Source organism: Leuciscus leuciscus, assembly GCF_965113295.1.
Source record: "Leuciscus leuciscus genome assembly, chromosome: 1".
NCBI classification, from domain to species: domain Eukaryota; kingdom Metazoa; phylum Chordata; class Actinopteri; order Cypriniformes; family Leuciscidae; genus Leuciscus; species Leuciscus leuciscus.
The window spans coordinates 25,729,004-25,748,592 of NC_138725.1; the positions used below are offsets into that span (position 1 = coordinate 25,729,004).

The window sequence follows — 19,589 nt, forward strand, 5'->3', positions numbered from 1 at the left end:
GGGTCACCCTGGTGAAGAGGGAACGTCCACGGGGCGAACAAGAAGATGTCAATAGCACAAATCTAAAATAAAACATTCCCATATCTAAAGAAAAGAACACTGACAGCTGCGGCCCTGTGCGAGCACAAACGAACCGGACAGGTTTGTAGACGAGATGGATGGAGAGCGCGGCTTGCTTGCGTGACGTCACGACTCCTCCAAAGATTTTGTGATGTCTAAAGAATGGAATCATTTATGATGGTTCTTTCTACTGCACAAATCGAGCACAAACAAAAAGCACCGGTTTGGGGCGATTTGGACGGTATGGGGTGGAGAGTGACGTCACTGTCACGAATCCAATGTGTTATTTCTTAGGAGGGGGAAAAGATACAATGTTCATCGTAGCGGCACAAACCAGCACAAATCGAGCACAAACGAGCGGCACAGTTTTGCAACGATTTGGACCATATGGGGTGGACAGTTATGTAATTGTCCTTAAAAAGTTTATTTTTTAATGTTTAAGAGGGGATCGTAGTGCAATGTTTCTTTCAACGGCACAAACCGGCACAAATCGAGCACAAACAAACGACACCGGTTTGGTGCGATTTAGAGGAGGTGGGGTGGAGAGTGACGTCACAGCTCCCGAATTAAATTTGTTCTATCTGCGAAAGGAAAACAGATACAGTGTTTGTTTTAACGGCACAAACCAGCACAAACCGAGCACAAACGAATGACACCGGTTTGGAGCGATTTGAAGGACATGGGGTGGAGAGTGACGTCACACAACCCAAAAAATAATGTTCAATATCTCAAACACCAAACCAGCACAAACGTTCGTTTTTGCGGCACAAATCAGCACAAACGCAGCACAAACGAATGGCATAGTTTTGGAAATTATTTCGTTTTATGGGGTGCCAACTTCACGGAGGTTTTTTACCTGACATTGGGTTGCACAGTTTTCATTTAGGACACTTTTTTTTTTCATACACGCACACATAGGGGAGAGCGGGGCACAAAGTAACGCTTTTTGACTTTCTCAGTTTGTGTAAATCTATTTATGGTTCAGAGTATTTTTTTATTTTTTTTACATTAATTTCCCACAAGTCTAGTACAATTATGTGGTTTTGTTTTATTAATACAGTATATTTTTTCTGGATATACCCCCAAAAGAATTGAAGTGAAATGTGACAACATGCCCCATAGGTGGGGTACATTGTAACATGTGCAGGGGCACATTGTAACATGACATATGCCAGCTTAAAATGTTATCTGATCTAATAAAAAAAATATACAAGACAAACTAAAATATTTTCTAAATAAAATACAATTAAAAAACTTTTTCATATAAAATAATGGCAATTTTTAATAATTAAATATAAACTCATTTTTGAGTTTTGACTACGAACACATGAAAACACAGCTATACAACATAGTTAAAAACAAATAAATAATTAGTAATTTCTGAACATTGACTCTCAGTCTTTATTCACCTTTTTCTCACGTTTTCTCAATAAAATGAATAAAAGTATAGAATATAATAGCATATTTCTAATAGGGGCACATTGTAACGCAGTGTGACAACATGCCCCCGCCTGCACAACTGGGATTTAAACCCGGCTAGTGTCTTCTGCTAGTTAGTGAAGCATTAAATAACAATCTCAACTGTTAAATAACATATTGGAGATTAAAATAATATCAGATTTGTTTAATTTTAAATAAACACAAAAAAATAGAGATGAAAAATTAACTTAAGTAAGAAATTTACTTTTTTTCTATGGTTTAATAAATGTCTATGGATTTCTTAAAAAAATAATTATTATTTTGGCGCAATTTTTTCTCTATAGTGTTGATATGGCAACTAGTAAATGCACCAAGTTTCGTCATCCTAGCATGTGTGGAAGTATTTAAAACAAGTGTGTTACAACTAGCCCCGTGTTACATTGTGCCCCGCGCTCCCCTACAAATGCACGCATTCATAGGCACGCACACATACACATGCACGCACTACATGCAGAGATGGGCATAAATACATGGAAATGTATTTAAAATACAAATACAAAATACTGTGTGGAAAAATGTATTTAAATACAAATACAAAATACTGTGTGAAAAAATTTATTTAAATACAAATACAGTATTTTGTATTTTGAAAATACACAAAATACTTGTGAAATTGGCCATCCAGTGCAGGGATAGGTCACAGTGAATGAAGAAACTACACAGGCCTACTGACTTATCATTCCTAACCTCATCTCTGCCCTCTCTTTCTTTCTTTCTTTCTTTCTTTCTTTCTGGCAATTACAAATAAACTTATGCAAAATAGCAGCCATTTATATACTTATTTCTGGTTACAATGTAGTCTATTACTTGTGGTGAACACTATTAAAAAAATCATACTGCATGTAAAACTGTGGGAACCTTTTCTGCTAATTAGCAAAGAATATGGATGGGCGATATGACCAAAATCTCAATTTTACTTCACAGTAACAATATCATGGTTTCACAATTCTCCATATCAGTTTTGATTCCACAGCATAGACTGAATTTCAAACTCTTTTGATTTTAAAAAAATAAATAATTAATCAGAGCGTCATCTCACATTCCCTTTAAGAGCAGGCGCGCTTGTTCCATGGCAGATTTGCTATTATAACGGCGGATTTGCTAGACGCACGCCAGGAGCGGTTCACAGCCGAGGAGAGCGACGTTCTCGTCAGGGCCGTAAAACACAGAGAAGTGACATTGGGGATGGAGAAACACACCCAGATTAGCTTCGGTTAAACAGGCGTATGATAATTTGGGTAAATGTGTAAGCTAGATTTATGCCTATTTTTTCACATCTTCATGGACACAACAATGATTTCCCCTGAAGTCCACTGAGCACGTAGCCTGGGTTTCCCGATGCTGCCTTGCTCGCAGCGCGATTTTATTCACGCTGCTAGGCAGCCTGGACACCATGGACCAGATTTTCCCCTGAAAAAGGGAACCAATCACAGAACGGGGAGGGAGCAGCAAGACGATGACGACACCGAAGCAGTTTGTTTATATCTATGGATCCAACATGGCATCAGACTCGACGTTACCTCTACCCTCATGTTTATCTTGCACAAACGGTAATATTCGCTAAACGCCATCGTGTACAAATAAATCTTTGACCCATCGTCTTTTTCCTCGTCGAATTTCTGTCACTCTACATATGTCATCTGGTATAATTGAAACGATTGGCTATGAGCTACGTACAGGCACATTTGATAGACATTCATAGCGCCCAATAAACGGCTCTGGGCATTCGTAAACCACGCCTCAAATACGAGAAAATGAACATGTGGTTCCCAGACCAAGTCTCAAATGAGACTTGGTCTGACGTTAGCCAGGCTACTGAGCGCGGGTGCAAAATAGGAATGATACATGCATCGGTGTACAAAGTCAATTGTGCTGGGTGCAAGATAGGGCCCGTAGTGTCATATCACCCAGCCCTAACATGCAGTAATGCTTTAAACACATTTGACAAGCTAGTTGATCAAAATAAACAACCGGTCAAGACTGATTGGCTTACGCTATTTTCCCACTTGTCTCTGCTCTTTTATTCTTTCACGTTAACTGAAGTGAACAATGCACTATTTTAACTTTAATCAACAAGTAGAATTGATCATGACATTCTCACCTTATTCCAAAAAAAAAAAAAAAAAAATCACTGATCTAATGCTGAGCTAGTGAATGTCTGAACTAGTTGATGCACAAAATCAATACCCTGATAAAGAGGTTGACTGGCAAAAAGTATTTTATGTATTTTGAAAATACAAAAATACTCATCTTAAATGTATTCAAATACAAATTACATTTGATTTTTTCCAAAGGCTTTAAAATACAAAATACAAAATAGTATTTTGTATTTCAAATACGTATTTTAAATACATGTATCTGAAATACTGCCCATCCCTGACTACATGCTTAGATACGTGAAAGAGTAACGGCCACCCGCCTCCCAAATTTCATTAAAAATCATCCCAATCCCCTCTTCTGCTGTCTAACAGTTCTTTCGCCATGTATTTGTTTGTTTCTTTTATTATTTTATCAATCCAAAACACTCTAACCTGCCGCGCGTCGTATCTCTCTGTTCAAATCCATCCATCCCGCTCTGCCAGAAAGCTGCTGTCATTTGCAGACGGAAAGCATGACATTACCGTAATAAGCCGTATATTGGTGAAAAGCGCATATGTCTACCTTCAGGAACTATTTGAATTATTGTGATAGTGCAAACGGTTGAAGAGTTACAGTGACATGAATACAGCTTGGTTGGCTGTGTCGTCGACGACACATCCGGTTTTAAAGGTTTAAGAAAAACCCTCATTTACTTGAAAAAAACAATGGAATTGACTCAAGATACTGTAAGGGTGGATTTCCTGCAGGGGTTCAAGCTGCAAGACTGCCGAATGAAAAAGAAATGTTATTCGCAAGAATGGTAGAAAACTGTACATTTCTTGTCTATTCCACCCACTGCCACTTATACCAACGACGGAAATAAGCAAAGTTACAATAGCTTAATATGTGGGAGAGCGTTGCTATAGAGAGTGATGATATTGAATTGCAATATGTAGCACTTCAAAGTCAATACCAAATCATAACACATTATTTGTAATTGAAACGGTTTATTGACAAAATATGGTTATGGTTACACTTAAAATAGTTACAAAATAGATGTATAAGATGATGATAACTTATAGCATTAATGTTACCCAGCATGTAAAATGTTATGAGAGAGAGAGAGAGAGAGAGAGAGAGAGAGAGAGAGAGAAGAGGAAGCAAAGGGAGAGAGCCTCAAGAAAGGGACCCAGAGAATAAGAAGAGAGCGAGAGCATAAAAGAGACAGAGCATCAGTTACAATCTTGTTTTATCCTTTCCCAGACCATGTGACTAAAGAAATGTGAGACATTCAAACTGACCAATAAGATAATTACAACTCCCCCCATTGAACTAAAGGTGTGACAATTCATAAACCCCAATGGTAGCGCTGCGGCTGCAACTCGGTATATAATATTAAAGATTCGTTCAAAATGAACGGAATCGTTCATGACCGACCCATCACTAATTTACACCAATCCCTGATTTTGCTGATTTTGACGTAAAGTTTTGGATCGAACCAGAATCAGAACACAGGAATCACACATGAAATGAATCCTCAACTGAATCAAGATGAGAAAGCTGATGTAACATGACAGAGGAGATTAAGTGGAAACAGACATGTTAAATACATACAATATATGAAGAATAAAATTTTTCCTATTGCTTCCCCTTTGTTAGACTGTGTATTCATACTCTTGTGTAACCTTTTGTCTGGTTTTAATTGAGCAAGGTGACTGTAACAGGGCCTAAGCCATTCGGCTGATATCTCTAAATAAGCTCTAACTTTAATAATGTTCGAACCCTAGGTTGATTTTACTCCGAACCATCCCTTTAAGGGGTAAAACAATATATATATATATATATATATATATATATATATATATATATATATATATATATATATATATATATATATATATATATTACAAATGCAAAAAGAGGGAATGTAAAAATAAACATGTTAAACATTTGTATCTATGTATGAAGACTTCAGATGCAAAAGCCTCTAAGAGCCATCTGAAATTTTCCTCTAGAATGATCGTTTATATCAAGCTTGTATGTTTATGTTCAGTTATTTCACTTTATTGGCAATGAAAATCACCTATTAATTGTCATTAAAGTGAAATATACAAGATATACCTAAATATACGAGCTTGATAAAAATGCTAATTTTAGGAGAAAATTTCAGATGGCACTTAGAGGCTTTTGCATCTGAAGTCTTCATATATATAAAGTGACTAAATAGTTGCAAAATATATACAAAAAAATATTGTAATGAAGAAAACACAAACAAACACAACAATAACAAACAAACAACCCTTACAATTGCCTTAAATTTATGAGATTAAAACTATATCAATAGACATGTGAGACTAAAGCATTAAAGAACACCCTCTCACCCCCTCCCCAACCCCCCCAATCCGCCCGGCCCACCTTTCATCTCATATCTGGAGCCGGGCCTGCTTGTGACTCACATTGTGATCATATGGAGAGATCACTGTGAGATCAACGTGTTGACTGGGATGTTAATGAAGATAAATCTGGCCTTTTATTTGTAAAAAAAAAAGTTTTTTCTTTGTTTTCTGAGAAGAAGAAAATAAAACGATAAACAATCCTCTGTAAGTTTTTGCTATTGTAAATATTGCTGCAGATTCGCTCAAAACTCACCAGTATTTTATTCTAATATTGTCGGCATCTCTATTTCCTCGGGGTGCTTCGAGTCCTTCCTCCCTGCAAAATAAAAGCATTGACTGACCTCTCGTATGTGTTTTTATCATGATTGCAGATTGTTCCAGATCAGATGAGTGTGAATGATCAGATCGTGTGATGCTCAAAACTCACCAGCTCTTCTTGCACAGATGATCTGAAGAAGAATCACAGTAGGAGCAGCAAACACTGCGATCTCAACAATACTCACAATCACTGCAGGAAACATGAGAGGAAGAAGAGAAACTGTACATGACTGAAGTCAAGGGTATTCAACTATCAACAGTTATTGATGAAGCTTTTACAGACTGACTGATAGTTTAATGTTATAAAGCTGTCAGTACACTCAAAAAAAAAAATGTGTCTAAAAATAAGATTTATGTATTTGAATTGCATAACAAATTTCCATGCATTTGGATTACATAGTTTTAACATAAACCAATCAATAATCTGAATGTGATTCATATTTTTAAGTCATATCTAAATGAAACAGATAAGATTTATGTAATTGTATTAATAAACTGAATGTGATTTATATTTGTCAGTCGTATGTAAATGAAACAGGTAAGATTTATGTAATAGTACACAGAAAAACGCCCATGTTAAATTAACACTGCTCAGTGTTCATATGTGTGCACACTACAGAGGTAAAGCGGTCTTGAAGTTAATGAGATCATTAACTGATGATTGAGCATTAATTATGAACACCTGCTGTTAACAAGCAGAATCACTGAAGGAAAGAGAAACACAAGAACTGACTTCAGCCACAGCCTTAGATTGACATCAACTGAAGAGAAAAGAAGACATTAAATCTGTGAAGATCTCAGCAGAGGAGGATTAAACAACTCCACAAACAGCATTACCAGCTTCACTTATTACTAACCAGACTGACTTTATTTCATTTCCGTTTGAATGAAAACAATAGGTGTATTTTTAAGTCACCATGATGGTGGTTAGCGTTTGCTTTAGTTGGACTCTTGACCCTTGACTCTTTAATAAAAAAATTATTTGGCTGCTATAATTATGTGTTTATAAAACACGTTTGTTGCAGCAAAAAAGCCAAGAGAAAAAGAGATCAGGTGATGTTGGCTGTTTATTGATGATGATGACGACGACAAAGTCATCATCATGTAATTGCCTCATTCGCTGATCTTGTTCAGTGTCTAATGCTTTGATTATATAGGACTTGTGTTTTTTTATTTTGTTTTATCCATAACAGAAGCCATTTAATTTTACAGCATGAAATCTGTCAAACAATATACTTTATTTTTTTATAGTTAGTGCACAAAAACCTTTCATCTATGGCAATACTTAAACTCACACAGACATCAAGAAACAGCATATGAATCTCAACAATGGTGACAAAAGCTACAAAAATCCTGATGCATAATTTATTAATGCCGCAATGCATGCTGGGAGATATGGGTGAGTTTTGATTGGTTGTACCCAGCATGCACTGCAGCATGAAGCATTTCATTGATTGTCACCATTGTTGAGAGTCATACACTGATTCTTGAGAGTCATACACTGATTCTTGATGTCCAAGTAATAATGTAGAAAGTTTAATGCACTAAATGTTTTTAAAATTCTTTATATTATTTGATTAACTGTTGGATTTAATGCTGTCAGGTCACACAGCTACTATAACAGTTAAAGCTGCCGTCGGCAAGTCTGGCAGATTGGGTCGATTAGCCAAAATTTTGAATGTTTACAACTCTCATGCCCCTCCCCACTACCAGCGAGCACCCTCCCATCGAGGTCGTGCTCGTCAGTGCGTCACTGTGCGTGTGTACCTGATTTTCTGTGAACGCGTCCGTCTCTTCAGCATCTATCAACACCATGGACTCGGAGGTAGGCAGCCCTGGCTAATCTATCCATAGATAGCAATTAACCGAGGAATTGGAAGCTTGTTAGTAGATTTTCTCTCCGCCATCACGCTTCATGCAATCTCCAGGCGGACTTCAGGCATGGCGTGTGCATGTGATATTAACGTGCGCGAGTGAGGGGGGATCTGTGGCGTGTGCACGACCTGTGATTGACAGTCAGATCTCACACCCCCCTGCGCTGATTGGACCTGATGAAGCGGGAGCGCTGGATTTTTGCAAAACAAATAACACGCTCCAGGTGGAGTTAGAAGCTCGGGTTTTTTTCTAAAACCACCTTATTTATGTTGTTCTGTCGGATTATAGTGTCGATTACACTGAATATGATCAAAAAAATGTTGCCGACGGCAGCTTTAAAACAAAATCACATAAGCCCAATAATCAAAGCATTAGACACTGAAAAAGATAAGTGATTCAGGCCACAATATGATGATTACACCTTCATCAATAAACAGCCAACATCAACTGATCTCATGTTCTCTTGGCTTTTTCGCTGCAACAAATGTGTTTTAGAGACACATAATTATAGCAACAAGGAAAAAATTACATTATAGAGTCAAGGGTCAAGAGTCAAACTAAAGCAAACGCTAACCACCATCATGGTGACTTTAAAATATAACTATTGATTTCATTCAAACGGAAATGAAATAAAGTCAGTCTGGTTAGTAATAAGTGAAGCTGGTAATGCTGTTTGTGGAGTTGTTTAATCCTCCTCTGCTGAGATCTTCACAGATTTAATGTCTTCTTTTCTCTTCAGTTGATTTCAATCTAAGGCTGTGGCTGAAGTCAGTTGTAGTTCTTGTGTTTCTCTTTCCTTCAGTGATTCTGCTTGTTAACAGCAGGTGTTCATAATTAATGCTCAATCATCAGTTAATTATCTCATTAACTTCAAGACCGCTTTACCTCTGTAGTGTGCACACATATGAACACTGAGCAGTGTTGATTTAACATGGGCGTTTTTCTGTGTACTATTACATAAATCTTACCTGTTTCATTTACATACGACTGACAAATATAAATCACATTCAGTTTATTAATACAATTACATAAATCTTATCTGTTTCATTTAGATATGACTTAAAAATATGAATCACATTCAGATTATTGATTGGTTTATGTTAAAACTATGTAATCCAAATGCATGGAAATTTGTTATGCAATTCAAATACATAAATCTTATTTTTAGACAAAAAATTTTTTGGGAGTGTATAAATGAACGTGTCGTACCTCTGTATAATAATCCAGCAGTCACACTGACTTCAGTTTCTCCTGGATCTGTGGATCACGTCTGTTAGTTCAGTTCAACACATAATGCCACATATACACAACATCATCATCACATAATACTTGAGCTTCACATCACAGAAATGATAAATATGTGCACGAGTCTGTCATCATTATCTTCTTACTTCAATCTCAAGCTGTCATTCATAGATATTCATGTTAAAGGGATAGTTCACTTTGAAATAAAATGTTGGTATGTTTTAGCTTACCTCAAGGGCATCCAAGATGTAGGTGTCTCTCAGATCACTTCGACATGGCTGTGTTCAAGAGGTAAAAACGATATAACTACTGTTCGTTTTCTCACACAAACCGCTCGTTTCGTGTCTTAGGCCATCAATGTGTACTTACGATGGGGAATTGTTTAATTTGGACGATGGGGAATTGTTTTAATTTGGACTCTGTGCATGCTCTTTGAGGTGGTGACCATAGGACCTGCATTATATGACTGACAGACAAGAACGGTTTGACCTAAAAATATCAAAATTGAAACTACTGCGGAAAAAAAGACACCTACATCTTGGATGCCCTTGAGGTAAGCTAAAACATACCAAAATTTAATTTCAAAGTGAACTATCCCTTTAAGTGAGTTTCTAGCACACTTGCATTTCAAAGTTTGCAGAAACATTGAAATGTTGAATATCTATTTACTGACGACATCTAAAACATACAATGTTTCCTGTATGAAAACATTGAAATGCACAAATATTGAGGAATCCTTCGAGGTTGATGTGTGTGACAGTGATCATGTGATCATGAACTGTGTGTAGAAGCTGCTGCTGTAGTTCGTTCACACACACCTGGATTCAGAGAGATTGCTGTGGTGTCTGGAGTCAGTGTTGTTGCTGTAGTTGATGTTACAACTATTAAAAACAAGATGGAAATAGTAACATGGGATGAGTTGTGTTTAATAAATCCTCACTATGATTTTATTAATTTATCATAGGAGACTAAAGAGCTTTTTTTGTAGCTAATATGTGTGATGATAAAGCAGTCTGTGAGAGCCAGTGCAAACCACTGAAGCGAGAGACTGATGATGTGTGACAGTGATCATGTGATCATGAACCTTGTGTAGAAGCTGCTGCTGTAGTTCGGCTTGATGTCTTCTCAGAGTTTGAGCTTCTGACTGGAGTCAGTGTTGTTGAAGCGACTGGAGCTGCAGAAGATGAATGTTCAGACGCATCAGGACATTAACATCATATTTTCATATTGATCATGACATGCAGTTTGTGTTCAATCATCACAGCTTACAGTGGCAGTAGTTGAGAAGAGAGATGTTACTGTATCATTTATTCCTGGTTTATATGAGAGTGAAACACAGTGAGCTGCTTCCCATAAACCTTCAGCTTTCCTGAATCAATGACATTATTAATTAAGCCTTAGAATTCCTAAAACAGGGTCATACTAGGCTTTAATAGATTTATGCAATATTTCATATATGACCCATGTAGTGAATTATATCAATGTTGTGAATTATAAGGATTTTACATGCAGTTTATGACTTACTGAGGACCACTAATATTTTTACAATTGCCAAACGTATGAAGCCATCAGAAAGAGTCGAGCCAGTGTGTGAAAGTTTTGACAAATCTCTCTGAAAAGAGTGTTTTCTCACCTGAATACTTGACAGTGTATCTGACTGAGGTCTTGAGTTGATTTCTGTGAGTAAGCTGACATCTCCACTCTCTCTTGTTATCTTCATTCAGGAGAGTTGTAGTCAGAGTGATGATACAGTGATATTGATCTGATGATGATGATGATATCTGATATCTGGAGTCTGTCTTCAGATCAACACCAGCCTGATTCACCCACAACAGCTCAAATCCCTCATAACGAAACCGATCATCACAGGAGAATCTGTAATCTGAATACAACTGACAGGAGAGAGTCACAGAGTGGCCTGGACTGATCTCAGTCTGTGAGGATGAAGATGATGATGATGATGATGATGATGATGGAGACACTGAAACTGAACACAAGACACAAATCACTGACTCTTCCATCATCATCTGAGTTTAAAGGGAGAATCTGCCCTTTAAAAAAAAATTGACCACATAATCATAAACTTACCATGAAGAACATTCAGATAAACATGTGCATCAGTTCCTTGTTGTTGTCCGTTCACATATTGTCTGCAGGTGTAAGATCCATAATCTTCTACTGTGACGTTCTTGATGTTCAGAGAGCAGTCAGACTCCAGACTCAGTCTCTCATGTCTCTCTGTGTCTTTATTCTTTATCCCTAAAGTAATCAGTTCAACTGTCTCTGAATGATTGTTATAGTAGATCCATGTAGTTGATTTGCAGTCAGGAAGAGCTTTATTACAGGACAGACGCACATTTTCACCAGAACTGATGAACACATGATCCTCCACTCCACTGATACCTGAAACACAGTATATCTCAGTGATCATTATGGTATTAATAAAAAAAAATAAAAAAAATAAACCATACCAGCATAACAAGCAGAATATTCAAATCATAAGTAAAATGACCTCTTAATTCTTTTTTTGTAGCTTCTGAGCAGCAGAAAAGACAGTCCCCCGCTGAAAATGAGGAGGCCATGATGACTACAGGGACAGGTAGGATACCAGAGTAAACAATATGCATTAAAGTTATTTAACCCTCAGGTTGTGTTCAAAACCCTACAACACCGTCACCTTTTGTGTTCCCAGTCAAAAATGAATAAATAAATTGTGGAATAGTGTAATATTTTTTGTTAACTTCTCAGCTTAAGTGAATTATTATTTAACCTTTACATTATTTGTTGAACCATGGTATTAATACAAACTACACAATAGTAAGAGCTGAACTGTTGCTTCATTTATCCAATTTGGAAAAAGTGCTAATTTGGAATTCCACCATGGAAAAAGTGGGCCAGTGTGTGTGTGTGCGCGCGTGTGTGTCTGTCTCTCTGTGTGTGTGTGTGTGTGTCTCTCTCTCTCTCTCTCTCTCTCTCTCTCTCTCTCTCTCTCTCTCTCTCTCTCTCTCTCTCTCTCTCTCTCTTCCGATCAGAAGCTGCTGAAGTTCAGCAATGCGTCTGACCTGCACCACAGATAAGACAACAAATGATTGCCTGGCAACCATTTTTTCAGTATAGCATTATGCGTTTTTTATTGAGTCAGTTTTACTCTAATTGATAAGGAATATATAAAATGTATAATCCTGTTGCCTCAAATAATAAAAAGCTTGTGAGACGTAGTGGGGTTTTCTGCAAGAATCCGCCCCCCTCCTGAGAGCCCGCGGTGTGTGCCTGCCCCCTGCTGGCGTCGCACGTCGTCGCATTGTGCAGAGCAGTGGCGAAGCGCATCAAAGCAGAGTGAAAGAGTCTCGCAGCGGATCTAACGAGTGTGTGTACGCATTGTAAAGCGAGAGAAAATGAAAGCTCTTTAATTATTAATTACTCTTTTTATGTTATTGCGCACAGAGGATGCAGCCTGTATAACGAGAGGATTATTTTTTTTTTTTTTCTCGTTTGATGCAGTGAATAAAAGCAGTTAAGATAATGTTATAGGTTAAGTTATGCAGCGTTGGTCAAGATAGATCCGCGGTGTGTGTGTGTGTGTGTGTGTGTGTGTGTGTGTGATCACGTTCGTTCCACATTGTATTTGTGCTCTTGTACATTAACGTATGGAAATTTTCTGATTTATTCTGGATTTATTGGTTTTTTTTGACAAATGGAAAATAAAAAAACAATTTTCATTTCAAAGGTCTTGAGTGTGACTTTTTTTTTTTTTTTTTAATACCTTCAGAACAACTGAATCAAGCCCAGTTTTTGTGTGTGTAAAGATAGAAAATTTAGAAGTCACAAAATCTTATTGCACTTGGTTGAAGGACACCATTTTTTTTTTTTTTTTTAACTAAAGAAAAGTCGACTGGGTCATACTGACCCTAAAGGACAAATTAGGGTTCGGTCCTGGAGGGCCACTGTTATACTGTTATAGTTGTGTTTTATTTTCTGAGAGTGCAAGCATTATGTTGAATCATCATCATCACATTGTAACATAAATTCAATGCCATTATCATTGATTTTCGGATGAAATCTAAAAAAACATTATGGGTGTAAAAGTGATGTTGATTCAATGCAGTAACATTGACACATTAACAGTGGTTTGACATTGTTTGGATGGTTGCTTGCTATCTGGGACCCTCATCAAACACAGCTAATCAATGTCTCCAGGATTACTAGAAAGCTACAGACAGGAGAGTTTATCAGGGTTGGAGATAAACTCTGCAGGACAGTGGCCCTCCAGGACCCAGTTTGCCCATCCCTGGTTTTCTTTATGAAGCACGTCACCGTTATTGAGTTTCACGCGCTGATTCTTGAGGTTTGAGTGTATCAAAGCGAAACAGTAGTTCAAAATGTTTAGTGTTTTTCTATATGTTTTTACTCTATTCAATTATATATAATTAATAACACATGACAGTCTAGAAGAGATCAGCTGATCAGAGCACTACATGATGACTATATCATTATCATCATCATCAAGTAGATGACATCATCTGATCACATTAGTAGTGGGAATCTAGTAGTAGTAGTATATTTATCAAAGTGATTTTCCCGATCATAGATAAAGTTTAAATTACCAACTCTTGGTACATTCTTATGGAGAAGAACCATCATGATAGAAATTCAAAAAAAATTGTATTGAAAGAAATAAGAAAGCTATAAGAAACTGAGATTGAGACCAAAAACGCAGCATGTAACTGTTAAAAAAAAACTGACTACACGCTTGTTTATAAGAAAGTTTGGGAATTATTAACTCATTTATGTGTCCAGCGCTGTCACATCACGTCAGGTGTCAAAAGAACGAAAGACTCCGAAGAATCAGACCCGAAGACTCAAGAGATGAACTTATCATTTCTCTTTCCGGTACAGAACCCAGAGGATTTTGTGCATGCGCGGTCGACACAAGATGAACGAATCACTCTCTGAGACAACTCAGTAGTCCTGAGTCATATTAAAGATTTGTTCAAAATAAACGAATCGTTCATGACCGACCATCACTAGAACACATTTACTTTTACTGTTCTTGCCATAACGAACAGTTCCAGCAGCCAGAGAAAAACTAACATTAAAACATCGAGTCAAACTGACCAGCTAAAGCAAACACTGATCACCATAATGATGACATCAAACCAAACTACACTGAAAAAATATTTTCATTCATCCAATTAAAACATTTTAGGGTAATGGTTCACATCTAGGCTATATTTTATAACTTGAGCCAATGAAAAATAAATAACTTGCCCTTACCAATATTTTCTATGTCTATGAAAACTATTTTATAAAACTTGGCACAAAGCATATTTTTCTTGTTGAAAAAAATCAATTAATTTAAATTCTATTTTTGATCTAAACAAAAATATATAGATTTAATCAAAACAAAAATTCTCATTTAATAAATATGTATTAGAAATTATTTGTTTTCTCCAATTAAATAGATATTGATTCAATAAAACATATTTCCCATTAAGGAACATTAATTAATCTTGTCCAAAATCAAATAAAAAAGACACATCATTTTCATTAAATCGATATTTATTAAATTATTATATACATTACTTCCACACATCCACAATTTCGTGTCAGATTTTCAACTTTTTCAACATTTGCGACAGACAGCAAGTCCCTCAGAACCTCTTGACCCATATATGATTCCAATGTTTGTGGGTATACAGCTTGTGCATCTCTGATGACAAATATTTCCATGGTTTCTGCTGAAGAGTTTTTTCAGCCTCTTCCTTCTCCAACACCTGGAAAAGAATTTAGGAAGGAGAAAAGAATAGAAAAAAAGAATAAGGAATCAATACAGCTTGGGTTTCCCCCCAAATTTGTTTACATAATACTAATACTTCTAACTAATTATAAAATTTACTCCAATTTGTTGTTGACATATAAATATAAGTTGCACAAACTTTCCAGCACATGGGACTCTGATTTTAGCTGAAAGTAATTGTCTCTATATTTGAAATTAGCCTTCAGACTGTTATCAGACATATATCTGAACATAGTCTGATGGCTAATTTTGAAGTGGACAGCCATATCTAGCATTTTCACATCTCTAAAGTAATCTGGCCTTACCAGGAAATCTTTGATGAGGTCCTCCACTGCTTCTCCCATATAAAGGATGAGATATTTCAGTGCTCTTTGTATCGGTGTCAGTATCCTGCATCAAGATAGTACAAATTTGGCATGAGGGTACATTATGGTCAACAAACTTTAGCACAATATACTATCAGTTGATATAATAATATTATAATATATGATTCAATAGTGTGTCAATCCTATTACTAACGCCACGAAAAAATGTCTGCCCCCCCCAGTGTCCTCTGGCTAGTAGCTGCTACTACACTTTTTTGAAAACCAACCGACATCAACCGATTGGCGCCAATGCAGCAATACTTCTATGCATACAATCCATAAATAAATGACCATTGTGAGTGTCGACAGTCATACGTGTTAGATAACGTTACCATTAATCACAAGTGAACGTCAGTCCTTTTACATGTAAGTTAACTTTAGCTCCTTAGTTGTTGATCAGGTTTCTACGGTTTTAACCAGAGAACGTCGTTCTTATGACGCTGCATCGAGATAACGTTATGTTCAATGATTAAACGTTCACGTTAATTACCATTGTAAAATCGAAATAAGCCAGGGGTAAACGTATATGTTCCCTTTTGCAATCGGTCAGGAATTGATTAACGTCGACACATTAACGTTAACTTGCCTAGTGTAAACTAAGCTAGCTAACACATTTTTAAACTAACGTAAGTTACATAACGACATCTAACAGATAAATTCGGCAGAGCAACATGTCTTGTACAGGCTTCTAAATATACAGCAGCACATTTAAATGGTTGTTTGTTTCACTTACTTCAGTTTATCCGCGATGAAATCTGATTCTCTCTGGAGCAGCAAAGTGATCCAAGGAACGTAGAAGAGCGGTTACAGCGGTCTGCTGACGTGGTCGTTGTCGTCGAGAAGATTTGTGTTTAATGCCCATGCGCAATCCTGTGTGTAACCTTGAAATTGTACATTCGTCGAAACAAATATTTCTTATTTGAGCTCTTAATGAAAAATATTTATATTTAACTATGTTTTGAACGAAAAAAATATTATTTGAAAAATAAAACAAATAATGGTAAACTGAATTGAAAGACAAATTATTAATTGGATGAAGTACTGCTTGAAAACCTTTTTACAGTGTATTATTATTAATAAATCATCAACATCTAAACCTCTGTTAATCTCAATAAGGACTTTTGAGACATCAACCCATTTTCCAGAAGTCAGAGAACGGAGGTGCAGTCAGGGTACTTCTTATTCCTTCTTAAAGAGGCAGTTTGATTTGGTTTATCCATAAATGTTAATGAACGCATTAACTATCAAACATGTACTAACATGTAGTTAAGGCTGCCGTTATTCATGCGTGAATCCATAATGACTCCAGCCGTAGTTCAGGATAACTCTTCAGTGGTTCATGATTAGTTCATGCTTTCAATTATCATTAGTTCATGTTGAATTAAGTATAAATCCAGGTATTAGTACATGATTATTATTCATATACCCTTATTGTAAAGTGTTACCATTTTTTACTCACTTAATGCAAACAACACACTCTCCAGAATAAACTATTAGTCTTTATCAGAGAGCTGTTCAAATCACTGACACACTCTTGTAGAACTGAAATAATCTTGACTGTTTTTCCACCCCCTCTTTCCACCACAAGGACCATTTGGAGTTCCCAAAGACACAGATAGTGATCAAGGCCTGTAGGCCAAAATGTGAAGTTCGAATTATCTGATTGGTCAGTTTAAACATCTCACAGTTGGGTTAAAGTCAAATGGTTAGGAATGGATAAAAGAAGATTGAAACTGTTGCTCTGTCTCTTTTTCTTTACTTCCTCTTCTCTCTCTCTCTCTCTCTCTCTCTCTCTCTCTCTCTCTCTCTCTCTCTCTCTCTCTCTCTCTATCTCTCTCGCTCTCTTTCTCTCTCTCTCTCTCAGGAAACAATTACATGCTGGGTAAGATTAATGGTATAAGTTATCATCATCTCATACATCTATTTTGTAACTATTTTAAGAATAACTATAACCATATTTTGTCATTAAACCTTTTCAATTACAAATAATGTTCTAAATAGTTTTGATTTGGTATTGACTTTGAAGTGCTACATATTGCAATACAATATTGTCACTCTCTATAGCAATGCTCTCCCACATATTAATCTATTGTAACTGCACTTATTTCCGTCTGTGGTATAAGTAGCAGTGGGTGGGATAGACAAGAAATGTACAGTTTTCTACCATCTTGCTGACAACTTTTCTTTAGTCATTCGGCAGTCTTGCAGCTTGAACCTCTACAGGAAATCCACCATTACACTTTTAATATGAAGATCATTCTTCATCATCAGATGTTTGAGTGACACTATGTCCAGTATCAGGAATAATACAGTATGATCTGTGTTTATCAATACACAACTCTGAGATCACAACGTGAATGTGTGCAAGAATAAACTGAGCATGTTCAAATGAACTCTTTCCAGACTAATTCCACTAAATGTCTTTAGAGAAAATACAGATTTCTTTACCTGTGAGAAGTGAAGAGAGAATGATCAGTCCCAGCAGACACAGATCACACTTATCAGCCATTTTGTGTTTCTGTCAGTCTTCCTCTTCATTTGATATAGTTACAGCTCCTCCTTTAAACATCATCAGCTCCTCCTCTGGTTGGTAACTTCCTCTGATCTCATCAACTGAGTGTTTAGTCCTGACTCTATGATAAAGCTGAAGAAGCGATCAGAAAGATCTCTGGTGTAAAACTGTGTTGACTTTGAAAATCTCTGGATCAGAAAGTGAGCTGAACTGTACAGTGGCGTCCAGAATCCAACCAAGTCCATAAAGAAGTATTATGTTTGACACTGAACAAAGTGCTTTGAATGAACATATCCACACAAATCAATACATGATGTTTCCATCAACCTGTTTGTATGCGCATTTGAAGTATTGCATTAGAAACGAGTGATGGAAATGTCAAATTTCGAATAAAAATCCCTTAATTTGCAAAAAAGTTTTCACGCTCGCTTGAGGTGGTTTTTGACTTATCAGAGGGCCATATCTTGCACCCAGCGCAATTGACTTTGTACACTGACGGATGTATCATTCCTATTTTGCAACTGATGCACAGCAGACTTTTCCCTCGACAGACGCATGTCGGTAAATTAGAGAAAACTTTCTTCAGTTAAACAAAGACAAAACTGAAGTCATTACGTTTGGAAACAAAGAGGAAGTTCTCAAGGTGAACGCATACCTTCACTCTAGGGGTCAAACAACTAAACATCAAGTCAGGAATCTTGGTGTGACACTAGAGTCAGACCTTAGTTTCAGTAGTCATGTCAAAGCAATAACTAAATCAGCATACTATCATCTGAAAAATATTGCAAGAATTAGATGCTTTGTTTCCAGACAAGACTTAGAGAAACTTGTTCATGCTTTCATCACCAGCAGGGTGGATTATTGTAGGATTACTCCTCACTGGCCTTCCCAAAAAGACCATAAGACAGTTGCAGCTCATACAGAACGCTGCCGCCAGGATTCTGAGCAGAACCAGAAAATATGAACACATCACACCAGTCCTCAGGTCTTTACACTGGCTCCCAGTTAGATTTAGGATTGATTTTAAAGTATTATTACTGGTATATAAATCATTCAATGGCCTAGGACCTCAATACATTGCAGATATGCTCACTGAATATAAACCCAACAGATCACTCAGATCATTAGGATCATATCAGCTAGAAATACCAAGGGTTCACTTTAAGCATGGTGAGTCGGCTTTTAGCTATTATGCCAGCCGCAGCTGGAACCAGCTTCCAGAAGAGATCAGATGTGCTCCTACAGTGGTCACATTCAAATCCAGACTCAAAAAACTTCTGTTTAGCTGTGCATTTACTGAATGAGCACTGTGCCGCTGTTCGTCCGACTGTACTGTACTGTATTTCATTTTATTTTTCTAAACTGTTTTAATTATTTTTATTTCTTTTAAATATTTAAATTTCTTCTATGTAAAGCACTTTGAATTGCCATTGTGTATGAAATGTGCTATGTAAATAAACTTG

The 19,589-nt window shown here is 36.7% G+C and overlaps 1 protein-coding gene across 3 annotated transcripts; it reads right to left on the reverse strand.

Annotated features, from left to right (window-relative positions):
* Positions 1–5,343: 5,343 nt before the first annotated feature.
* On the reverse strand, positions 5,344–18,215 carry LOC309501728 (uncharacterized protein). Of its 3 annotated transcripts, XM_082173918.1 has the most exons (9): positions 18,063–18,215; positions 11,541–11,855; positions 11,086–11,439; positions 10,537–10,626; positions 10,271–10,333; positions 9,417–9,464; positions 6,442–6,522; positions 6,268–6,330; positions 5,344–6,182 (listed from the first exon to the last, which is right to left on the reverse strand). In XM_082173918.1, the coding sequence occupies exons 1-8, from the start codon at positions 18,121–18,123 to the stop codon at positions 6,275–6,277; spliced, it is 1,068 nt and encodes a 355-aa protein (XP_082030044.1). In that variant the 5' UTR covers positions 18,124–18,215; the 3' UTR covers positions 5,344–6,182; positions 6,268–6,274. The 3 variants fall into 3 exon arrangements, with proteins under 3 accessions (XP_082030044.1, XP_082030043.1, XP_082030045.1); XM_082173917.1 differs by having other exon boundaries at positions 6,174–6,330; XM_082173919.1 differs by lacking the exons at positions 10,271–10,333; positions 10,537–10,626 and having other exon boundaries at positions 6,174–6,330.
* Between the last annotated feature and the right edge of the window lie 1,374 nt (positions 18,216–19,589).

Excerpts from the sequence above, each read along its gene's own strand:
- LOC309501728 (XM_082173918.1), bottom strand. The coding sequence starts at position 18,123 with ATGGCTGATAAGTGTGATCTGTGTCTGCTGGGACTGATCATTCTCTCT. Across the intron at positions 11,856-18,062 it reads TCTCTCTTCACTTCTCACAG|GTATCAGTGGAGTGGAGGAT; the intron begins GTAAAGAAATCT and ends ACTGTGTTTCAG. Across the intron at positions 6,523-9,416 it reads TGCTGGATTATTATACAGAG|TGATTGTGAGTATTGTTGAG; the intron begins GTACGACACGTT and ends TGTTTCCTGCAG.